This window comes from Mustela erminea, chromosome 1 (genome assembly GCF_009829155.1).
Source record: "Mustela erminea isolate mMusErm1 chromosome 1, mMusErm1.Pri, whole genome shotgun sequence".
NCBI classification, from domain to species: domain Eukaryota; kingdom Metazoa; phylum Chordata; class Mammalia; order Carnivora; family Mustelidae; genus Mustela; species Mustela erminea.
In genome coordinates, this window is record NC_045614.1 from 103,546,182 (window position 1) to 103,570,745 (window position 24,564).

The 24,564-nt window shown below is 37.6% G+C and overlaps 1 protein-coding gene across 19 annotated transcripts in view; it reads right to left on the reverse strand.

The window, feature by feature from the left end:
• Positions 1 to 10,648: 10,648 nt before the first annotated feature.
• Positions 10,649 to 24,564, reverse strand: part of DLG1 (discs large MAGUK scaffold protein 1) — a 255,691-nt gene continuing 241,775 nt past the window's right edge. For all 19 annotated transcript variants that reach the window (XM_032337041.1, XM_032337090.1, XM_032337079.1 and 16 more), the window contains 3 exons: positions 22,935 to 23,044; positions 12,639 to 12,730; positions 10,649 to 11,744 (listed from right to left, as the gene is read on the reverse strand). In XM_032337041.1, the coding sequence (XP_032192932.1) occupies positions 11,638 to 11,744; positions 12,639 to 12,730; positions 22,935 to 23,044 (309 nt within the window). In that variant the 3' untranslated portion in view covers positions 10,649 to 11,637. The remainder of the gene's footprint in view (positions 11,745 to 12,638; positions 12,731 to 22,934; positions 23,045 to 24,564) is intronic.

Consider the following 24,564-nt stretch of genomic DNA (forward strand, 5'->3'; position numbering starts at 1 on the left):
GGAATGAGAGCCTCCCTGTCTTGGATAAAGGACACATGTAGTAAAAACACTGAGTGTGAGAGAAATATCCGGGTGTCTGAGTCCTCGAGCCTAGTCTGCTCCGTGGGGAAGGGAGCTGCTGCTTCTCACACCCTGAGATGGTCCGTGGCAGTTCCACGGGCTGGACTTCAGGAGACCTGACCAATGTTCTTCCGTGATCACTGGCTCACCAGTGATCACCCGCCTTGGGCGGGTTTGTTCTCTTCTCTCTGGGTTTCAGTTTCTCCATATGGAAAAGGTAGGTCATGATGGCTCTGGTGTGCCATTCTTCCTCCCCCAAAAGATGTCTTCTCTGGACAATCAGATGGGGACATGTATGGGAAGCTGTTTTTCCGTTCTGAGCTGGATCTATCAGGAGGCCCCTCTGTCTGATTCACACAAACAGACTAGTAGGTGGCCCTGGCAGAGGGGCTATGGCCTGTCCTGAGAGGATGAAATAAATAGAAGCATCCTTAGTAAGTCTCACCCTCCTGACCATGAGGATGAAAAGGCTCATTTTGTTATAGTCCAGGAGCAACCAGAAGGTACCGGCAAATACCTTTGTGTTCATGAAGATATTTCTCGAGCAAAACTCCAGGTGACACTGATAAGGTGTCAGATAGCTACAACCTAAGAGGCTGGGTGAGCAATCTCGCAGTCAGGTCCTTTCCCTATCTCTGGAGAGTTATTCCCCAACTGTGACTCACCAGTGAACTTGCTGTCTCTGGGGGCTCGTAGCATGGACATAGCTTTGGCCATGGAAATTACACACATAGATATCTATATGTAATGGGGAACTCTTGATTTGGCTTGAGCCTGGATCCTGCTATTTCTGAGGTAAGGACATCTGTGGGTATATCAGAGGAATGGGGTAGGATGCAGTGGGAGAATAATGAACCAGTGATTTAACCTAGAAGCAGCTGTTTAGAGGAGCAGAAGCACTGAGCATAGTTTGGGCCCTATTCTGGACTCATACTGAGGACTGAGGAGAGGAAGAGTGCCTTTGGGCTTCCTTCTAGAAACATGAACTAGTTTCACTAAGACTTCTATAACATGTTAGGACCTAGACAACTCTGTTTGGGACTACCTTTCTCTCCCTGACTCTACTCCATAACATGAAATACAAAGAATTCTACTACATTCTGCCAAAGACACAGATCTGGGTCTGGATTCAGGGTGCCCCCACCCCCACATGGAGCTTTCTTGCCAGGGAACTGAGATACAGTAGCAGAGGCTACGGGATGGAACACAGTAAAGATAGTCTCTGGGGACTCAGAAAGAAGGGGCCTTTGATGACAGGAGGTAGAGAACCTGTGTTGACAGTTGTGGGCTAAAGAACCAGCAAAATATGGATGCACAGTTCTTTTACCCAGAATCTTAGGAAAATTCATATTTTTTTCATCTCAATAAACCATGGTTTATAATTTTCTATTTCTATGAGCTGTGATGTCTTTGACTAATTAAGAATAAGCCCAGACTATTTTTATTTGGTGAACCTTTGAGTGGACTGGTATGCCCAGAGAATATTAGCAGTGGTGAACATTTCAGCAGAAAATGTGTTATCAGATGGTATTATGTTCTTACTCCTGACATTGTCCACTGTGTACTTGCTGACTGGCTAATACATCTGAATTTGTTTCTTGAGATCAATGGTAGATATGTTGAGCAAGTTTTGTGAATACGAGCTTTTGCCTCTTAAAAATGTGTTTTCCCCAGGAAGCTTTACTTAGGGGAGCCCTGGTCACTTGGGCTACCTGAGGCTCTGTGTATAAGCTTTTCATAGGCAGATTATGTTCTTGTTCTTCTCTTTACTAAACACAGGGTCTTGAGTATAGAGGATGGTTTCTATTAAGTTTTAGGATGTTACGAATTACTGTTTATGTGTTTCATGCTGCTAAGGGGGAAGGACTGAGAAGAGCCACAGAATTTGGGGAGTAGGAGGTCCACAGACAGCTTTGTCCAAGCAGGTTCAGTGGGATGGCAAGGGCTGAGGCTTGGCCAGGAGGCTGAGCTTCACGAGAGCAGGGTAGTGGCTTGTCTGCCATCATTCCCAATGTCTAGCTTCATGTCTAAAATACAGTAGGCATTCAACAAACTATTATTATTATAAATCAATGGAAAGTGGACAGAGTATCTCTTTAAAGATATTTGGCTTAATTAAGAAAGGCAGAGGAGAGAGATTGCTTCAAGGGGATTAGGAGTCAATGGAAAGTTTTTATAGGATAGGAGAGATTTTTTTTTTAAGATTTTATTTATTTGACAGAGAGAGGTCACAAATAGGCAGAGAGGGAAGCAGGCTCCCCACTGAGCAGAGAGCCTGATACGGGGGCTAGATCCCAGGACCCTGAGATCAGGACCTGAGCTGAAGGCAGAGGTTTAACCCACTGAGCCACTGAGGTGCCCCAGGATAGGAGAGATTTGATCATATAATCAGAGCACAAGTAACCCATGCAGGGAGGAGACTAAAGATACAGGAAAAGGTGCGGGGGCGGGGGGTCCGTAATTGAAGAGGATGTAAGAAATAAGATCAGGACAAGTGGAGAGGGTAATCAATCTTAAAGGAAAAGGGACGATGCTTCCTCCTTGGAAATGGGAAAGAAGAGGGGTGGAAAAAGCTCTGAGTCAAACCTGCATTCAAATATAAGTCCAAGATCCCAGAGCTTGGCTTATTATTTTAATATCAAACAAATAAGTATTTTTTTCTCCTGAAAACTTTCCTTGCAACCCACAGTTTAAAATGTAAAGGAGGATTAGCAGGTTCCAAGATCAGCCCTGGAGATAGAGTTTTTAAGCCATTAATAAATCTCCATCTGTTTCACTTAATGTAAGATTTAATGAGTAGAAACCAGTATAAAAGAAGCTAAAGAATAAATAAAATAAAGAATACTATATTTGGCTCTGTCACTAAGACTTACAGAGGAGTTATTCCTACCCCAGCTACTTCCAAGGAGGGTTTCAGATGACTTATCATGAAAACATATTCACAAGATAAAATTGACACAAAGAGAAAAATCACAAGGCATGTTAGGAAGGAAGACTACTCTACCAGGGACCAGAAAGGACTATAATTAAATAAAAAAACTTTGGCTGATTTAGAGATCTGTAGTCAGACTGTTTTACCCATCCACTCTTCCCTCCCAACTCTGACCGATTTGCAAATGAAGTGGCCACTAACACTCAGTGATCTTTTCAGGTCATGAAAAGCCAAGGCAGTGAAGACTGTCTTGCTGCACGAGAGGCCCGCAAGCTGTGCACTCTGGTCTCCTGCCATGGGTAATGAACTGGGGCAGACGAACACAAGGAGATTGGCCACCCAATCTGAGACAGACCAAACACCTAAGCAGCACAGGGAGAACATCCTCGGTGTTCAGTGGACCCCCAGTATACACACACTGCAGGTGTTCAGGTTCCAGGGCTGTAACAGGGAGTCTTCTGCAGGAGGAGGGATTTAGGCTGGGCCTTGAAGAAAGGCAGGGCTTTGCATGAGCAACAGCCACAGGCAAGAACTGCTGAGCTACCACTGGAGAGGTAGGTGGCGGGACATGACCGATGGACCTCATACTATGTTCCAAAACTGTATTAGACAGGTAGTTTATTGGTTTGGATTTGGGACCTGTGAAGGTCACTGAGGAAAAACACAATCCAAGCTGCATTTTAGAAGTTATCTGGTGATGGCTGGGTCAGGAAGGGAGCAAATTAAGAGGCTGAGAGATGAATTAGAGGCCACCTCAGGAATCAGCGGGTTGTGGGTGGGTTTGGGATTAGAGACAGTGAAAATAATAGCAAGAAGGGGTGCCTGGGTGGCTCAGTGGGTTGAGGCATCTGCCTTAGGCTCAGGTCATGGTCCCGGGGTCCTGGGATCAAGCCCCACCTCGGGCTCTCCACTCGGTGGGGAACCTGCTCCCCCCTCTCTCTCTGCCTACTTGTGATCTCTCCCTCTCTGTGAAAAAAATAAAAAAATCTTTAAAAAATAATAATAAAAAAAGAAATAGCAAGAAAAATATGACATTAAGGAATAATCAACAATATTTGGTGACAATATTTGGGGAAGAGAAATGTCAAAAAGCATTAAGGTTAAAATGTGGGTGATGGAGAGAATATTCTATTAAGCACAACCATTATTAGCTACTGGTAGAAAAATAGTTAAAAGGTTAGTAAAGTTTTTTCCTAGTAAGAGTAAGTAAGGAACATCAGATAAACTAGATCCGAAGCAAGCACTGAACTTTCAGAGAGAAAGAAAGGGATTATTAAGACATCTTTTCTAGTCTTAAATACCACTAGGGAAGTAGATATTTTTGATCAAATGACTGTCACAAGATTTAGAAACCTTTTCATAGAGATTCCTAGTGTGAAACATATGGGACGTAAGTCTTGTCTTTAGCCCTCCCATCTGTGAGGTGAATGAACCTGATTTTAGACATCCTGAAGAAAGATTAGATCACTTGTTCTAATCTTTTCTTCCACCAGAGAATTCACCATGTCTTGTTTCACATGCTAATTATTTTGTGCACAGACTTCTATACAGTTTTTAAAAAATCATTTTACTGTAGGTAAAAACTGTCCAAATGATATTGGTCATTAACAGTTGATTTGCAGAAACAGGGATGAATACATGCTCAATTTGAATGGCTTATTCCTATTTTGGGTAACACCAGTAGTTCCTAAGGTTTAGTTTGGCACCAATTAAGAGGAATGACCTAATGTTGTTATTGTTGTTTTTGAAAATACACAAGAGAGATCAAGTCATATTATGATATGGATGGCAAATACAGACAAGGCCAGTTGTGCTAGCTGCATGCCATCAGTGAAGGGGATGGGCAGCTCTGGGTCAAGGACTCCTTAAATATGCTGCATTGGAGGGGTGCCTGGGTGGCTCAGTGGGTTGAGCCTCTGCCTTCGGCTCAGGTCATGATCCCAGGGTCCTGAAATTGAACCCCACATCGGGCTCTCTGCTCGGCAGGGAGCCTGCCCCCCCCCCCTTTCTGCCTGCCTCTCTGCCTCCTTGTGATCTCTGTCAAATAGGTAATAAAATCTTTTAAAAAATATGCTGCACTGGAATTAGATTTCTGTTAATCATAGAATATTAGTAATTTTTTTTTATTATTTATTTATTTATTTTTTAATTTGACAGAGAGAAATCACAAGTAGATGGAGAGGCAGGCAGAGAGAGAGAGAGGAGGAAGCAGGCTCTCCACCAAGCAGAGAGCCCGATGTGGGACCCGATCCCAGGACCCTGAGATCATGACCTGAGCCGAAGGCATCGGCCCAAACCAATTTTTAAGATACAGAGAAGTCACCAGCTAAAAGAAATTGGTAGTCATTAATTTAAAACACAAGCTACAATCCTTTGGTGTTCAACAAACTAGATTTTCTTGAAAGATTAGGGCTGTCTCAGGACTGCTTCCTAAATTGTAAGGCTATTAATCTCACCTTTAACAAATGTTTCCATTGGTTTCTCAGACTATTTTCATCTCATCTACTACTATCCTAGGTAGACTACATTTATTTCCCTTTGGACACTAGCAATGAGAACCTGGCATGGGTCACTGGCACATCCAGCTTTTGGACCATCTGAGTATTATTCCTGGGAATTTGAAAATCTAAAAATTTGAAATTACTTACTCTCGTACTCTCCTACTTTAAATATAATTTTGTTCTATAAACAGGCTCTTGGGATATATTATCCCGCATTTAAGGTTTTAGGATAATAAGTTCCTGTACAACTGCCCAAATGTGTGGATGCTCACAGTAGTGAGAGAGAGGTAGAGGTGGGAGGGCCTGGCACAGCTGTCAGGTCAGAAACCCATTTCTGGTTCTGATTCTTCCTCCTACAGACCTAAAGCTGCAAAAAAAGCACAAAAGTATAGTGGGAAAGACTGAAAACAATCCTAAAGTCCTTCAGTGAAGAGATAGATAAATGAATGATACATCCATAAAATGGGCTACTACTTAGCAATGAAAATAACAAACTTCATTTCTGCAGCAACATGGATGAACCTCAAATGCATTTTGCTAGGTCCAAGAAGCCACACCCAAAATGCTTTATAGGATATGGCTCCACTTAGGGGATATCCTGGGAAAGGCAAAACTATAGGCACTAAGAAAATATCAGTGGTTATCACAGGTTGGGGGCAGAAGGTATGGACTAGAAGTTTTGGGGGTGACTACATGCTATATATACAAGGGTCAAAACTCTCAGAACTGGACCCCATAGAGAATTTTACTGTACGTAAGTTAAAGAGATACAAAATTAGGGAAATGCCTGTATTGCTTAGTTGGTTAAAACATCTGACTCTTGATTACAGCTCAGGTCACAATCTCAGGGTTGTGAGATCGAGCCCTGCCTGGGGCTCCACATTTGTCAGGGAGCCTGCTTTTCTCCCTCACCCTGCTCTCTCACTAAAATAGGTTAAGTCTTTTTAAAAAGCAAGGGGCAGGGCACCTGGGTGGCTCAGTTGGTTAAGCAGCTGCCTTTGGCTCAGGTCGATTCTAGGGTCCTGGGATGGAGTCCCACATCAGGCTCCTTGCTCAGCAGAGAGCCTCTTCTCCCTCTCCCTCTGCCTGCTGCTCTGGCTAACTGTGCATTCTCTCTCTAGCTCTCTGTCAAATAAAATCTTAAAAAGAAAAGGTGGGGGAGGGGCGCCTGGGTGGCTCAGTCCTTAAGCATCTACTTTTGGCTCAGGTGATGATTCCAGGGTCCTAGGATCAAGCCTTACATCGGGCTCCCTGCTCAGCAGGGAGTCTGCTTCTCCCTCTGCCTGTCTCTGTCTCTCATGAATAAATAAATAAAATCTTAAAAAAAAAAAAAAAAAGGATAGTGGCTTTCCTTGGAGTAGGAATAATGAGTGGGAGGGAGATGTGGCGGAGTACCTAGGGTGCTGGTCATGTTCTGTTTGAGCTTCATTCTGATTGTTATGTGGGTGTTGGTTTGTAAATATTCATTGAGGTATATGTACACTTGTGATATTTATACATTTTATATATGTATACTTCAATAACAAGTAAACAACAACAAAAAAGGGTAGTGGGAGAGAATTCCAGCCTTCACTGTCTTCTCTCCTTCCTCTCATCTTCCCCCATCTCTATACTCTACTCTACTAATAGAAACTGCTAGAAAAAATTGTAGTGTGACACTCTCCCTGGTCAGGTTTGGTGCCTGTTCCTGTTTCAAATGACATCAGTTTACCTGACCACAAATGCTGTTCACAATGCTGTTCGGCAGACCAGGATTTGTTTTGCCAACTCTCAGGTAACCATATGAAGAAAGAGCTGGTAGCAGTCACTGAGAAAGTAATCATGGATAAGTAGTGACTATTCTATGTCAAACTGAATAAAAGAAAATGTATCTTACCTGGGTGATTTAAATAATCTTTACCAGGCCTATTCCTCGACTCTCAATAGAGAGAAAACTGTTAGGTACCGTTGTGTCTAGCACTGTGCAGATATGAGGATGGCTTATGAAGTCTTGATGTCTTCCAGTTCCATGTTCAAGACTGAGGTAGAGTAGGCAAAAGTCACATCTCTGACAGAGTAGGGATGAGTAAACATGATTATAAGGACTGAAATGTAAATAATTTCTTCACTGAAAGTCCATCAAAGAAAATTTCTCTACAGTTGGTGAAGAACGGTGGACCCTATTATTCTCTTTTGTTAGCAATCATAAACATACTCCAGAAGAAGGCAGAAAGAGTCAAGTATCAGATGCTATGATCACTGTTTTGTACACATTACTTTATTTAATCCTTAAAACAATCCTGCAAGATAGTCATTCAAATCCCATTTAAAATGAAGGCTCAAGGTAATCTGTACAAAGTTGCAACAATTCCAGGCTTCTGATTCTAAAGGAAAAGGGAATTAACTTTTAGAATGTACTGTGTGCTAAGCTCCTTTCTTAAAGTATCTCTATATTATTTGTGTGTGTATGAGAAAGCGAACGCACATGCAGGCCGGAGGGGAAGAGGGAGAGAAGCAGACTCCCCACTGAGCACGGAGCCTGCTGCGGCTCAACATGAGGACCCCAAGATCGTGACCCATGCCAAAACCAAGACTTGGGACACTTAACTGACCGAGCCACCCAGGTGCCCTCAAATATCTCCATTTTAGAGATAAACAAACAGAAAGAGGGATGACATGACTTGTCCAAGGTTAGTTACATAACCAGCGAGTGGTGGAGCTGGTATTTAAGTCAAGCTCTGATTCCATAGCCTACATCCTTTATATTACAGCACTCCACTGCCAAAGCCAGTAGGAGCTATACTGTGCAATTCTGGAAGAACTTTGACATTGGAATGGAATCTTTGACATTGGACTAAAACACCGGATAATCTAAACTTAGGTCAGAAAAGTGACATTTGTTGTTTTCCGCTGGTATCTTTCAAACTGAAGCACCTCAATAAAATCTTCTAAGTTTATAGATATTTACTTTCTTTTAATGAGTAATTCAAACCTTGAGGGACTGAATAACCCACTAAATTCAGCTTATAGCACGGGAAGAAAAGGAACCGGATGGTAGAAAAACCACTGCCTCAGGATCCTGGAATCAAAGGTTCTAATCCTGGCTCTGTTCCTGATTTGTAGTATAACTTTGGTTAAGACATGGAGATCTCTGTAAATTAGGAGTACTCCAGACAGAATTTTGGAAGTAAACTGTTTAATACTTTAGTAAACAAATTTTTCTCATGAGTAAGCCTCCAACTTGCTATCTTGGAATTTAAATTCTATGTAGTGGGTTACCAGGTGTGAAAGTCTCTCCTGCAAGCTTGTTTCCATCATTTTTGAAAAGCCCTGGGAAGATGCAAAATAGAAAAGTAACCAGAAATGTGTAGTCACATTTAAGAGGCATTTAAATTTTTGCCAATTTAAAAATATTAAGAAGCATAGTAAAAATATGGAATATCTTATAATGATTTGAAATATTATTATTCTCTCTGTATCAGACTAATGGACTTTCCCCCTAATGAACACTGTTCCATTCCCATGCCCCCGCCCCGCCTCCCCATTTTTGGTTCCAAAGAAGTTTTTTGTATGTCACTGTGATGGTGCTGGGCTGATTTGTCTCCCAGAAACATTTCTTTCAGCTGTGATATGAAGTGACTTGTTCTATGGATCTGTCCTTACTTACTGTGTGACTCTGGGCAAAGACCTCATCTAGGGGTGTCTCTATAAAGGGGCACTAACATAATATGAGTCATAGTGCCTTACATAGTAGAGGCTGAGAAAAACAAGGCAGCATTAATATATTAGAAAGAACATGGGGCAGAGCAAATACTAAGCACTGCCATTTATTAGAGCTAAGTAATCTTGGGCAAGTGATTTCATTTAGGTCTTACCATGGGGCTAGTAATTCTTAAATTCTTATCTTTTAAAATTAAATGATAATATACTAAATCTGTTACACAGTAGTACTAAGCAATTAGTACTTTTATTAATAATTCTATACAATCTAGAAAGCTGAACAAAAGTTGTGTTTTCTTACAAAAACATCACTTAACAAGGACATCCAAAAGCAATGTAATACACATTTTAACAGATAAATGGCATCATTTTTATAACCTCTTGATATTTTAGAACATGTAACCAGTAAATATTTCAAAATGGCTTATGCTGGGGTCTTGCTGTAGAGTGATTTCTGGGACTCTTGAGATCATTTTACAATAATTTTCTTCTAGCTGTTTTATGTTTGGTAACAACCTAGTATAATTATTGTTATTGCCATAGTATTTATTTCAATGTGTTAACATACTCAATTCCAAGACCTACCGAAGAAAATTTGATTAGATTCCCTTATGGCCCATGAATCCAGTTTATAAATTACACGATGCTCCAGGTTGTTTCCAGAAAATGTTTGCTTGTAAACAATATATTCTTTCAGAATTCAAGACACATTTAACATATGGATTTTACAACAAAGTTTATTAGCTGTTCTCCTCTTTCTCATAAATGGAATGGATAATGTTGATAATCCTTTACAAACCAGTACTCATTTAAGAATTGTAATGAGGAGGCTGTCAAAAACACGTATTTAATAAACAACTCCAAAAAAGCAAAGGGAAGCCAAACATTAAAAGATCAGAGAAGCTGATTTCTGAAATCATAACTACCTTTCACTAAAACTTCTTAAAATTGCTGTCCATGAAGATCTGTGCAACTCTAGTGCAGAGCAGCTACAAGAGGTGAAAGGTGTGCAGTCTAAGGGGAAAACACACACATGAGGCTTTTGCTTATTTGCCTATTAGTGAAGGGAGAACTGGAAGGAGAGGCAGAAGACCAAATCCAAACCCAATGACAAGAACAACAGTAAAAAAAAAAAAAAAAACCTCAAAACAGAACCAGGAACCATTTGAAAACTTTTGTAGAAAAGAGGAGAACATGCCTACACTTCTGTATGTAATCTAATTTCCCTAAAGGTTTCTTTCCACAACCACCATACCCCCATTTTCAGTTCACATGATTAAGGAAGATAAAGTCTAATCAATTAATATTTAATTTAAAAACCAAACAAAAAGAGTAGGTGGCAAAAGAAAAAATATATTTTAAATATATATATATATGTTTGTGTGTATGTGCGCAACTATGTAAAGAAAATAATTCCCATAGTTAGAGTTTAGTTAAAGAAAGTTTTATATATATTTATATATATATATATATATTTTATTATAACAAAATAGGCAGTTACTGTGGGTAAAATATTCATTAAAATCTGATCCCTAAGAATACATTTAAAGTTTTAGACTATGAATTGGACTCCTTTTCCATTGCCATAATGATTACTACATCATCACTGTAATGTCTGTTCTGTCTGTATTTATGTCTGTGAAATTTCCTCAACCTTATGTGTAAAAGGTGAGCTCCCCTAGCACCTAAACATGGCCTCAATTCAGAAAATGTGATGATCGTTATGTATGAACAACTTTTGTAAGACACTATAAATAGTGCTGTACAAGTAGATTAAAAACATTTATAACACCGCTATTCCTAGCAAATGTATTGAGAAAAAAACCCCTCAAATAATGAAAAACACGAAGAACTCTTCTGAAAAATGAATATCCCTTTGTGAAATTATGAAAGTTAATGCAGACATTAATTTTGAAATTAAAAAACATATTTTCCTTATTTGTCTATAATGAAATATTTGTTTGGATAACACAAGTCAACTGAGATAAGGACTTGAAAGTTAATATATTGGCCAAACCATGCTATTAAAGTTAAGCGTGCACTGTTGCTCAAAGTTTACTAAATCACTGATTAACACCACTTTTCTTTCATTTATACTGAAATTTGAAAAGAATGTATATAAAGCTTTTCTGAAAATCTTATTTCCCTTAAACATTAAGGAATTTTACCACAATTTCCCAGTCTCCCCAAATCCTTAATAGCTGGTCAGGCCATTCCATCTTCAGTTCTGAAAAATGGCCACAAACCAATAGTGACATAAAATAATACAGATGCTACAACTTGAAGGAGACCCTAGATGTCAAAACTAAGCACAACTGCAGACCATGATGAGTGGGATATGATTCAATGTGGAGGGAGTATTGTAGACAGACTCCAAAAGGAAAGGGCAAAGCAGTGTCAGAGAAAATGAGATCGTGGAAAAGAGAAACAGAGAAATATCAGTCCTCATAACTTTTCTTTTGCTGGAACCCAGATGTACGGACCAGACTGTTCTTCTATGATCTGCTTCACTTGGTTATAAATGTCTTCCAGCGTATCTCCCTGTACAATAGCTGTAATAATTAAACAAAATTAGAAACTCCATTAATTGTCTATCTTTACGGTAACAATTACTGGTGAAACAGAAGTGAAATCTTAGAATTACTCATCCAGCAAAAGGCCATTTACGTATTGTTTGCTTAGTAATAGGCACTCATTTCAGTAATTTTCCTACTTGAAAAATAGAAGAATTTTAATTTTAAATATTGATCAAAAGGTGAGATTTGGTGATTTTTGCTTTTGCATATTTGGTAGATATACACTTAAGTATTTAAGAGGCAAAGGGGCATCTGCTTGCAACTTACTCTTCAGTGTTTCAGAAAAAAAAGAAATGTGGTAAAATGTTAACATTTAGAAAATATGGGTGAAAAGTGTATGAGAATTGCTGGTACTACTCTTGTGAATGTTCTGTAAGTCTTAAATTATTTAAAAAAAAAAAAAAGAAGGAAAAAAAGCACATGGGTTACACCACCATGGCATTTGATGTACTTAGTGTGAACACCTGGAGAATAATTTAAAGGACGAAATGAAGGAGAGATTATTTGGGAATTGCTACCCACTCATTTTTTTAAAAACAAATAATATCCTAAAATGGATCAAAATTTATAAAGCATAAGATCAGAAAAGTCATTTTCACAGAAGAAATCAAGTCTGAATCTATTTTTCTCCAATCTAATATGTCCTAATGAACCACTTAAGAAACACTAACTTTTAAGATTCCTCATCACCACTGCCTAGGTTAGATGAATTATTCTGAAAACCACAGTATTAATTACACAGTATTAATTGATAGTATTAGCCATGTAATTAATTACTGGTAGATGTGGGCATAGTTCAAAGTTCAATAGGTCAGTTTATATGGCTCCAAATCAAAATTCTGTCAGGGCACAGACACACATGATGCCAACCTGTGAAATGTTCAGTAAATTCTTGTTCCAGTTTCATGGCTCTTTCAAATGTCTTTCTGGCTTGTTCTTCTGTTAGACGCTTATTCATTTCCCTATGCAAATAAATGCAGATATTAGCAATTAGTACATTATAATCCTTTTTGAAAAAAGATGACAAAGGAGAAGATACACATAAAGCATAAAACCATGAAAAGCTGAGCTCTGTTGAGAATATGAATGTCATTAAAAATTAGATTCAGTCACTTTAGGTTTATTAAGCTTTATGCTTGGATTGACAGAGGGTTTCAACAAATTTTTGCATTGGCTCAAGGCAGCCAAAAAAACTAAGCATTAATTTCATGTTTTTCACTTTGATGAAAATTTCATATTAAGAGCTTAGAAATCTATCTACTAATTTATGGACAACAAAGATAATACATAAACATATGATCAACACCATGAGAAGGCAATCAGCAAAATATAGTCTGGGGAGAACTCTGCAGAAGAAATGACATGGTTTCTTTAACAAATAAACTGGGAAAAAAAAAAGAGATATGGAGGGAGAATCTATACATTAAAAGAATTAACAACCAACTGTCACAAACAGATCTTAGTTGGAACTTGATTCAGGCAAATAAGCTGAAAAAAAAAAAAAAAATCCAAAAAACCATAAGCAAAACTGATGAGACAATCAGAAAAACTGGAACTATCTAATGATATAAAAAATAATTTTAAGTGTGACATGAGAGATGTTTTCTAATAACATAATTCTTATCTTTCAAATATATACTGAAATATATGGATGAAATCATATAATGTCTGGGGTTTGTGTCAAAATAATCTGGTGTGGATGGGTAGGGGGTAGGGAGATAGATGAAACAAGACTGGTCACAGCTGATGATATTGCTGCCGCTGGATGATTGGTATATGAGAGTTCGTTCCCAACTTAAAGGGAATGCTTCCAATATTTTTTCATTAAGTATGACATTTGCTTTGATATTCTGCAAGTGACCTTTTACCGGATAAAGGAAGTTCCCTTCTATTCATAGTCTGAAAAATGTTTTTTTGTCATGAATGAATGTTTATTTTATTAAATGTTTTTCCTGCATTTATTAAAATGATCCTATGCTTTTACTCCTAAAATCTCTTAATGTGGCACATTTACATGGATTTTAAAAGATTCATTAAAAATAATGAAAAAATATACATAACATAGAAGTTACCATTTTAACCATTTTTTTTTTTAAATATTTTATTTATTTATTTGACAGACAGAGATCACAAGTAGGCAGAGAGGCAGAGAGAGAGAGATTTGGGGAAGCAGGTTCCCTGCTGAGCAGAGAGCCCGATGCGGGGCTCGATCCCAGGACTCTGAGATCATGACCTGAGCCGAAGGCAGAGGCTTTAACCCACTGAGCCACCCAGGCGCCCCCCATTTTAACCATTTTTAAGTGTACAGTTCGCTAGTATTAGTATCTTCATATTATTGTGCAACCATTAACACCATCCAAACCTCCAATTGTTTGTTTTGTAAAACCAAAATTCTATTCCTATTTAAAAATGATTCTGACCACTCTGAGAACCTCATAAAGGTGGAATCATACAGTATTTGTCTTTTTGTGACTGGCTAATTCCACTGAGCATAATGCCTGCAACCATCATCCATGGACATACTACAGAATTTCCATCCTTTGTATATATGTACCATATTTTGCTTATCAGCACATTCACTGATGGACACTTTGATTTCTTCCACATTTTAATTATTGGGAATAATGATACCATAAACATGAATGTACAAGTATCTCTTCAAAAAAGCAGCCCATAACTAGAAATAGAATTGCTGGATCATATAGTAACTCTATGAATCTTTTCATATGCTTGCTGGCTGTGGCTGTATCTTCTTCAGAGAAAGGTCCATTCAAGTCCTTTCCTCATTTTTGAATTGTCTTTTTTTTTTTTGTTCTCTAAATATTCTGGACATTAATCCCTTATTAGATAAATGATTTGCAAATATTTTTCCCATTCTGTGGACTGCCCTTTTACTCTGTAGACCGTGTCTTTTGATATACAAAACTTAAAGATTTTAAGTAATCTCTACACCCAACATGGGGCTTGAATTCTCAACCCTGAGATCAAAAGTCACAGGCTCCATCGACTGCCTTCAGCTCTGGTCATGACCCCTGAGTGCTGGGAGCCCCATGTTGGGCTCCCTGTTCAGCTGGGAGTCTGCTTCTCCCTCTTCCTCTGCCCTGCTTGTGCTCTGTCTGTCTCTCAAATAAATAAAATATTAAAAAAATATTTACGGAAACTAATCTTTGTTGTTGTTACCTCTGCTTTTGGTGTTATATCCAATAATCAATGCCAAATCCAATGTTGTAAAGCTTTTGTCCCTTTCTAAAAAAATTTCTTTTGTGTTATGTTAGTCACCATACAATACATCACTAGTTTTTGATGTTGTTTCCAAGATTCATTGTTTATGTATAACACCCCGTGTTCCATGTCCTATGTTTTCTTTTAAGAGTTTTATTATCTTACATTTAGGTCCTTGATCCATTTTGAGTTAATTTCTGTATATGGTGTTAAGTAAGGGTCCAACTTAATTCTTTTACACGTTAGATACCCAATTTTCCCAGCACCATTTGTTGAGAAGACTGAACTTTCCCCCACTGAATGGTTTTGTATCCTTCTTAAAAAAATCACATATATAACAGTTTACTTCTGACCTCTCTATTCTACTCCATTGATCTTTTTAATTTTTTTCATCATGGTAAGTGTACTGTTTAATCCCCATCCCCTATTTCCTCCATCCCACCACCCACCTCCCCTCTGATAACCATAAGTTTGTTCTCTGTGGTTAAGTCTGTTTCTTGGTTTGTCTTTTTCCTTTACTTGTTTCTCAAATTCTACATGAGTGAGATCATATGGTCTTGTCTTTCTTTGACTGACTTATCTTGCTCAGCGTATCTTCCAGCTCCATCCATGTTGTAGCAAATGATGACTTTATTCTTTGTTATTGCTTAACTGTATATACATTCCATTGTATATACATACCACCTCTTCTTTATCCATTCATCTATCAGTGGACACTTAGGCTGCTTCCATGGTTTAGCTATGGTAAATAGTGCTGCAATAAATATAGGGGTGCGTGTATAACTTTGTGGTTTTTTTTTTTTTAAGATTTGACAGAGAGAGAGAGAGAGATCACAGGCAGGGGGTGTTGCAGGAAGAGGGAGAAGCAGCCTCCCCACTGAGCAAGGAGCCCAAAGGAGGACTCGATCCCAGGACCCTGGGATCATGCCAAAGGCATATTCTTAACCAACTAAGCCGCCCAGGCATCCCTGAATTGGTGTTTTTGTATTTGTGGATAAATACCCAGAAGTAGTAATTCCTGAATCATAGGATAGTTCTATTTTAAATTTTTTTGAGGAACCTCCAAACTGTTTTCCACAATGGCTGTACCAATTTGCATTCCTGCCAATAGTGCATGAGAGTTCCTTTTTTCACCACATCATTGGCAACACTGGTTGTTTTTAGGTTTTAGCCCTTCTGACAGGTGTGAGGTGATATCTCATTATAGTTTTGTATTCCACTGGTCATATTTGTCTTTATGCCAATACTAGTTTTGGTTACTATACCGTTATAGTGAATTATAAAATTAGAACTCTGGATCTTCCAGTTTTTTTTCTTTTAAAATATTATTTTGGGGGTGCCTGGGTGGCTCAGTTTGTTAAACAGCTGCCTTTGGCTCAGGTCATGATCCCAGAGTACTGGGATGGAGCCCCACATGGGGCTCCCTGCTCAGCAGAGAGCCTGCTTCTCCCTCTCCCTCTGCCTGCTGCGCTATCTGTCAAATAAATAAATTAAAAAATCTTAAAAAGAATATTGTTTTCGCTATTTAAGCGATTCCATGTGAGTTTTAGTATGGGTTTTTCTATTTCTGCAAAAAATGTCATTGGGATTTTGACAAACGTCACATTATATTTGTAGATCATGTTGGGTAAGTACTGACATTTTAACAACATTAAGTCTCCTAAATCCATGAACATGAGAAGTGTTTCCATCTATTTTTATCTTCTTTATTTTCTTTCAGCCATGCTTTATAAACTTTATAGTTTATAGTTTTACAAATCTTTCATCTCTCTGGTTAAAATAATTCTTAAGCATTTTATTCTTTTTGATGCTACTGTAAATGGAATTCCTTTTCAGACTGTTCATTGTCCGTGTATAGAAATGCAACTAATTTTTTATGTTGACTCTATATGCTGCTACTTTGCTGAATTTATTACTTCTAAGAGTTTTTATCTGCAGTCCTTAGGGTTTTCTATAGATAAGATCATATGGTCTGCAAACAAATTTTATTTCTTGCCTTCCAGTTTGGATGCCTTTCATTTTCTTGCCTAATTCCTTTAGCTAGTATTTCTAATAACTGTATTGAATAGAAATGGTAAAAGCAGGTATCCTTGCCTTGTTCCTGATCTTAGAGAAACAGTTTTCAGTCTTTCACTACTGAGTATGTTTGCTGTGTGTTTTTTCATACATGGCTTTATCACATTTAAGTAGCTTCCTTCTATTCCTATTTCATTAAGTGTTTTTAATCATGAGAGGATGTTGTCAAATGCCTTTTTAAAAAAAATATCTTTATTAACATATAATGTATTATTTGCCCCAGGGTTACAGGTCTGTGAATCATCAGGCTTACACATATCACAGCACTCACCATAGCACATACCTTTCCCAATGTCCATAACCTAGCCACCCTCTCCCTAAACCCCCACCCCCAGCAACCCTGTTTGTTTTGTGAGATTAAGAGTCTCTTATGGTTTGTCTCCCTTCCAATCCCATCTTGTTTCATTTTTTCCTTCCCTACCCCCCAACCCCCATCCTGCCTCTCAAATTCCTCATATTAGAGAGATCATATAATTGTCTTTCTCTGATTGACTTATTTTGCTCAGCATAATATCCTCTAGTTCCACCCACATTGTTGCAAATGGCAAGATTTCATTTCTTTTGATGGCTGCATAGTATTCCATTGTGTGTGTGTGTGTGTGTGCGCGCACACACACACACACACACACACACCCCACATCTTCTTTATCCCATTCATCTGTTGATGGACATCTAGGTTCTTTCCACAGTTTGGCTATTGGACATTGCTGCTATAAACATTTGGGTGCACATGCCCCTTTGGATCACTACATTTGTGTCTTTAGGGTAAATACCCAGTAGTGCTATTGCTGGGTTGTAGGGTAGCTCTATTTTCAACTCTTTGAGGAACCTCCATGCTGTTTTCCAGAGTGGCTGCAGCAGCCTGCATTTCCACCAACAGTGTAGGAGGGTTCCCCTTTTTCCCTATCCTCGCTAACATCTGTCATTTCCTGACTTGTTAAATTTTAGCCTCAAGTACCCTTTTTAAAAAGGTAATCTCTATGCCCAATGTGGGGCTCACACTCATGACCTTGAGCTCAAGAGTCACATGTTTTACCAGACTGAGTCATTTAGGTGCCCCTGTCAAATGCTTTTTCTGCACTGAGATGATTTGTGTTTTTTCCTTCATTTTGTTGATACGGCATATTATGATTTGACATATTGACATGACTGACATATGAAAATATGTCAAACCATCCTTGTATTCCAAGGATAAAATTACCTGGTCATGGTGTGTAATCCTCTTAATATGTTGGTGAGTTCTGTTTGCTAGAATTCTGTTGAGGATATTTGTATCAAATGTTCGTAAGAGATATTGGTCTGCAGTTTTCTTGCAGTGTCTTTATATGGTTTTTGTATCGTGGTAATGGTTGCCTCATAAAATGAATTAACAAGTGTTTCCTTCTGTTCATTTTTTTTTTTTTTAAGTTTGAGAAGGATTGGCATTAATTTTTTAAATGCTTGATAAAATCCATTGGTGAAACCACCAGCTCCAGGGCTTGTTAGGAGGTTTTGATTACTGATTCAAGCTCCTTAGCCATTATAGGTTTCTCTACATTTTCTATTTCTTTTTGATTTAATCTTGGTAGGTTTGTGTTTCTAGGAGCTTGTTCATCCGTTACACAATTTTTTGGTGCACAACTGGTCATAGTACTCTTATAATCCTTTTTATTCTTTTTATTTCTATAGATTCCTTACTAATGCCCCCACTTTCATTTCAGATTTTAGTAATTTAAATCTTTTTTCTTAGTCTATCTAGCTAAAGGTCTGTCTTTTTTATTCCAGGAATCAACTTTTGGTTTCATTGATTTTCTCTATCACTTTCTATTTTGTCTTTTGTTGCTCTCTGCTCTCATCTTTATTGTTTCCTTCCTATTGTTAGTTCTGGGTGTAGACTGTTGTTCTTTTTCTAGGGGTAGAGACTCGCAACAATGACAATGGACACTTTTTCTAGGGGTGGGGACTTGCAACAATGACAATGGACACCTGCCTTTGTGTTTGCACCTCTAAAAACAAAAGAAGCAATCAGCTATTAGAGCACAGTTATCTGAAATTTGGAGAACCAAACCTTTTTTGGCCACCTTGGCCCCCACAAGCTGCTCTAGAAAGGCATGCATGGCTGCCTGCTATGGGCTGAAGGTGGGGAAATAGGTAGCTGCTATCAGCCTAAAAGCTGAAATTAACCAAAATTAACCATTCAAACCTTCCCCTAGAAGACTTCCCCTTCAAGAAACCTTCCTCTTCAAGCTTTCAATAGACTCCTGAGTTCCCAAGTAGTTACTTCTGACAAAGTCTGTTAAGTCCATTTGTATCTAGGTGGGGAAATGGATTCCTGGTGCTTCTTACTGCATCTTCTCTCTAGCTCTACCACTGACAAATTTTTAAATGTTTAACCTTGTATTCTTGACTAATCCCAACTTCGTTCTTTTATCTTATTTAAAAAAATTAGTTGTTGAACTCAATTTATTTGTATTTTGGCAAGGATTTTTCCATCTATATTTGTGTTAAGATTGTCTTATCATTTTCATTTTCTATGAGGTCTTAGTCAGGTTTTGGTATTAAATTAATGTCCATAAAATCAGTTGAAGAATTTGTGTTAAGATTTATATTATTTAGCTTTTGCTAGAATTCAGTAAATCCTGTTGGCCTAGTGTTTTATTTCTAGGAAGGTTTTTCGTAAGAGAGTTAAGTTCTTTAATAGGAATGGCATTAGATTTTCTATTTCGTTTTTTTCCTTTTCTGTTTCTTAAGAGTTTTCAGAAAGATTTTTTAAGTAGAACTTTCAAAGATAGAAGAGGAATATCATAAATATACAACTGGATGAATTTTAACCAACTTAAACTTACCTGTGTACCATCTAGTACCTAGATCAAGATCTAGAACATTACATCAGTACCCCAGAATCTCATTCCAGTCACCTACCTATCTTTGAAGAGTAACCTTCATTTGACTTCTGTGAGCCATGATTACACTGAAATCATAGAATATGTATAAAGGAATCCTAGACTACATATACTTTTAAGTAGGGATTTCTTTTTTACTCAGATTATGTTTGTGAGATTCTTCCATACTTTTGTGTGTAGTTGGAGATTGCTAATTCTCATTACTGTAGAATATTTCATTGTGTAAGTAGGTCATAATTTATGTATTCACTGATTTATATTTGAATAGTGTTTTTGGTTATTCTGAACAGTACTTCTGTCAGCAATATAGTACCTATCTTTGGTGAACATATGTAAACATTTCTGTGGATCTTTAAGTTATGTGTATGTCCAGTTTTTAGGAGATACTGTAAACCATTTACCAGTGTGGATGTACCAAATTTATACTCCCATCAGTGCTATGAGTTTCAGTTGTTCCATGTCCTTGCTAACAACTGTTTTCATTTTAGCTATTTTTGGTGTGTGGGTGGAAGTATATGACAGTAGGGTTTTTTGTGTTTCTTTTGTTTTTTAAGTAGGCTCCATGTCCAAAGTGGGGCTTGAATTCATGACCCTGAGATCAAATGTCACGTGCTTTACCGACTGAGCCAGTTAGGAGCCCTGATGTTACAGTTTTAACTTGTGTTTCCATGTCCAATTGAGTACCATCTATATGTTTATTCACTATCTGGATATCTCCTTCGTGAGCTAAATCCTTTGCTCATTTTTCTATTGGGTTGCTTGTGTTAACCTTTTTAAGGCCTATCTGATGTGCAGTGATATCCCATTTTCATTCCTGATACTATTTATGCCTTTATTTTATTTTCTTGATCTTTCTCACTAATGGTATGCAGTATTTTTAAAGAAAATATTTTTGATTTTGTTGATCTTGTCTACTATGTTTGTTCTCTTTGACTGTATTTCTACTTTGAGTTTCAGTGACTGGTCTTTTTCTAATTTCTCAAGACCTTAGGCTGCTAATATTTGACTTCCTACATTCTTTCCTAATATTTAGGGCTGTGGATTTTCCATCACCAAGGCTACCATATTTCAAATTCATTTACTTGACAATTTCATTGTCATTACATTTATTAACTTATGCTGTGATTTTTTTCTTTGACCCATCCGGAAGTAACATGCTTAATTTCCAAATATATGGGAATTTTCTAGAGATCTATTTTTTTAAAAAATATTTTTATTTATTTGACACACAGAGAGAGATAGCGAGAGAGGGAATACAAGCAGGGGGAGTGGGAGAGGGCGAAGCAGGTCCCCAACCCAGCAGGGAGCCCAATGCGGGGCTCAATCCCAGGACCCCGGGACCACTACCTGAGCCGAAGGCAGACGTCCAAAGACTGAGCCATCCAGGCACCCCTCTAGTTATCTATTTTAATTATTGATTTCTATTTCAATTTCACCAGGGTCAGAGAATATTCGTTTTCAATCACTGAAATTTGTGGCTTAGCATATAATTAGTTTTGGTAATTGTTCTATGTGCATTTGAAATTAATGTGTCTTTACATATTGCAGACGTTGAATGCAGTGTTTTTTACATACGTTAGTTAGGTAAAGTTTTTACTTTGTGTTCTATATCCATACTGATATGTTTGTTTTCTTATTCTATTACTTCCTGACTGTTAAGTTCTCCCACTGTGATTTTGGAATTATTCTTTTCCTGTATAATTACCAATTTATGCTTTACATATTTTGAGACTGTATTAAGTACAAATGTATAAATATACCTTCCCGATGGACTGAACCTTTCTTTCTTTTAATCATTTTTATGTCTAGCAATAATTTCCTGCCTTTAGATATACTTTGATAACAAATACAAACAAACTTACTTTTGGTTAATGTTTGTACGACATACCTTTTTTTCTAGACTCTCACTTTCAGCTTTTCCATGGCCTAATATTTAAGGTGTGTCTTATGAAAGCAACATATAGTTGATGGGTATCATAACACACTATTCCAAAATATAGCACTTTGGCATACTGAATATTCTAAGCTGAAGGAATTTGAAAAATGGCAGGTATATGAAGGACTCTGACCTTCCCTGAGGCAGGGCAAAGATCCTCATGTGAGAGGTGGCATTTCTATACCTGGAGGAAACAAACATCCTTATCTCCAAAGATGGTGGGACACTGAGAAGAATTTGAACAAAGAGGCCTTGCTAAGTTTCCCTAGTTTGCTACTCTTATATTCTTTGGTACTATTACATTTTCCCAGAACTGTCCATTTGTCACCAAACCTAGTATAAATATGCTCAAATTTAACTGTTTTTTTTTTGGGTCTTCATCTCCTTTATGAATGCTTTCATGTCACGTGAAACCTGAATTAAAAATAAATTTGTATGTTAATATGTCTTTTGTTCTAGAGGTCCAAGTAAAAACCTAGTAGAGAGAAAAGAACTTTTTCCCCTCCTACAAGAGCAACATCTAGTTTATTTTTTCTTCAACTATTCTGACAATCCTTGTTTTTTAATCAGACCATTTAGTCTAGCATTTAGTTAATGAAATATTTGGGTTCATTTAAATCATCTTACTAACTGTATCCATTTTGTCCCATCTGTTTTGTTTCTATTTGCTCTTTATCTTTTTAGTTTTTATTTAAATTCAATTTTTGCCCTCTATTAGTAAGTAGTTACACATTATTTTATTCTTTTAGTGGTTACACAGAGCTAGACCATTCAGTAATTAATAGCCACATGTGACTACTTAGGCTTAAAATTCTAATACATGTTACCGTATACACTTTAGTATATTAATGCTGCTGCTGCTGATTGCTAATATCACAGAATGCTTATTCAATCCTCACAATAACCATTTGAAGTGAGTATACGATTATTCTCTCCATTTTACAGATAAGGGAACTGAGATGCAGCAAAGGTAAGTAAACGATCCAGTCTAGTACGTGACAGACACTGGATTTGTACTTAGAGGTTTGTGCTTTAGGCATTTATACTTACATGATATTTTCCATGGATTTGGGTTTAATAAAAATGGAGATTGGGTAAAGTTGTGCAATCTGTAATCTCTTTATGGCATTTCCAGACACATCGAGGATACAGTGTTTGCCCTGAAATAGAGGAAATAAAGAAGAAAAACAAGTGAACCAAGTATTTTCAATTATATCAAAGGTACATTTCCTACAGGTACAAAATCTGGATTATGATACATTTGGCTCCTCTTCACTTTAAGCAAACTTGTCATTTCTGTTAGCAAATTTCAGAGGGGAAATGAAGACAATGAATAATGACTATGAATAATTAATTTCCATTTTCAAATATTACATTTAGAAAGGAATGAAAATACAGTTCCCTTACTCCTAGCTTTCATAGACCAGTTTCAAAATGGCAACCAATATGGGGCTCCTAAATTTATTTTGCCAAGAAAAACAACCACCCTAAGCTACCATTTTACCATGACTATCTTTTTTTTTTCTTAAAGATTTATTTATTTATTTGACGCAGAGACACAGGGAGAGAGAGAACACAAGCAGGGTGAGTGGGTGGGAGAGAAGCAGGCTTCCCACTGAGCAGGGAGCCTGATCCCAGGACCCTGGGATCATGAACTGAACCTAAGGAAAACACCTAATGACTGAGCCATCCAGGCGCCCTCATAACTATCATTTCTTTAAAGAACATACAATCAACAAGAAGATAAAAAGCCTAAAATGAAGGAGAATCTTTAAAACTGAATAAATTTTAACTTATAAAACCTCATTACCACTAATCTATTTCTCATTTTATTGGGGACCAGCAAAAACTTGATCACAAACTGGCAATTAGGAACCCCACTTCTGGATTTAGGACATTTTTCTGACATGCTTAAATTCACTTACAAAGGCCATTTGGATTTTTATATTTATGAAAGGTGTTCCTATGTTAAATAGGGCAGTAATCATAACTTATTAAATAGATTTTATTATATTTTAAATCAGGTACTGCCTCATAATGCATTTTTAAAGAAAGATTTGTTTATTTTAGAGAGCAAGAGAGAATCTTCAAGCAGACTCCCCACTTAGTGTGGAGCCTGATACAGGGATCAATCCCCAGGACCCTGAGATCGTGACCTGAGCCAAAATCAAGAGTGGGATGCTTAATCAACTGAGCCACCTAGGCACCCCTCATAATACATACTGTAATCCAAGGACTTAAGTATACTTCAATGAACAATTTCAATTTAGTAGGAATATTTATTTATAGATTTTATTTGTTATTTTACAGAGAGAGCAAGAGTGGGCGGTAGGGGGTGGAAGGGAAGAGGGTGAGAGAATCTCAAGCAGAGTCCCTGCTATGCACAGAGTCCAAAGCAAGGCTTAATCTCATGATCCTGAGATCATGACCTGAGCTGAAATGAAGAGGAGTGGATACACAAATGATTGAGCCACCCAGGTGCCTATGAGCAATACATCTTAATTTTATATACTGCTAACCTTGCTCTAGTTTTTATTTTATTTTATTTTTTTTAATTTTTTTTTTTAAAGATTTTATTTATTTATTTGACAGAGAGAAATCACAAGTAGATGGAGAGGCAGGCAGAGAGAGAGAGAGGGAAGCAGGCTCTCTGCTGAGCAGGGAGCCCGATGTGGGACTC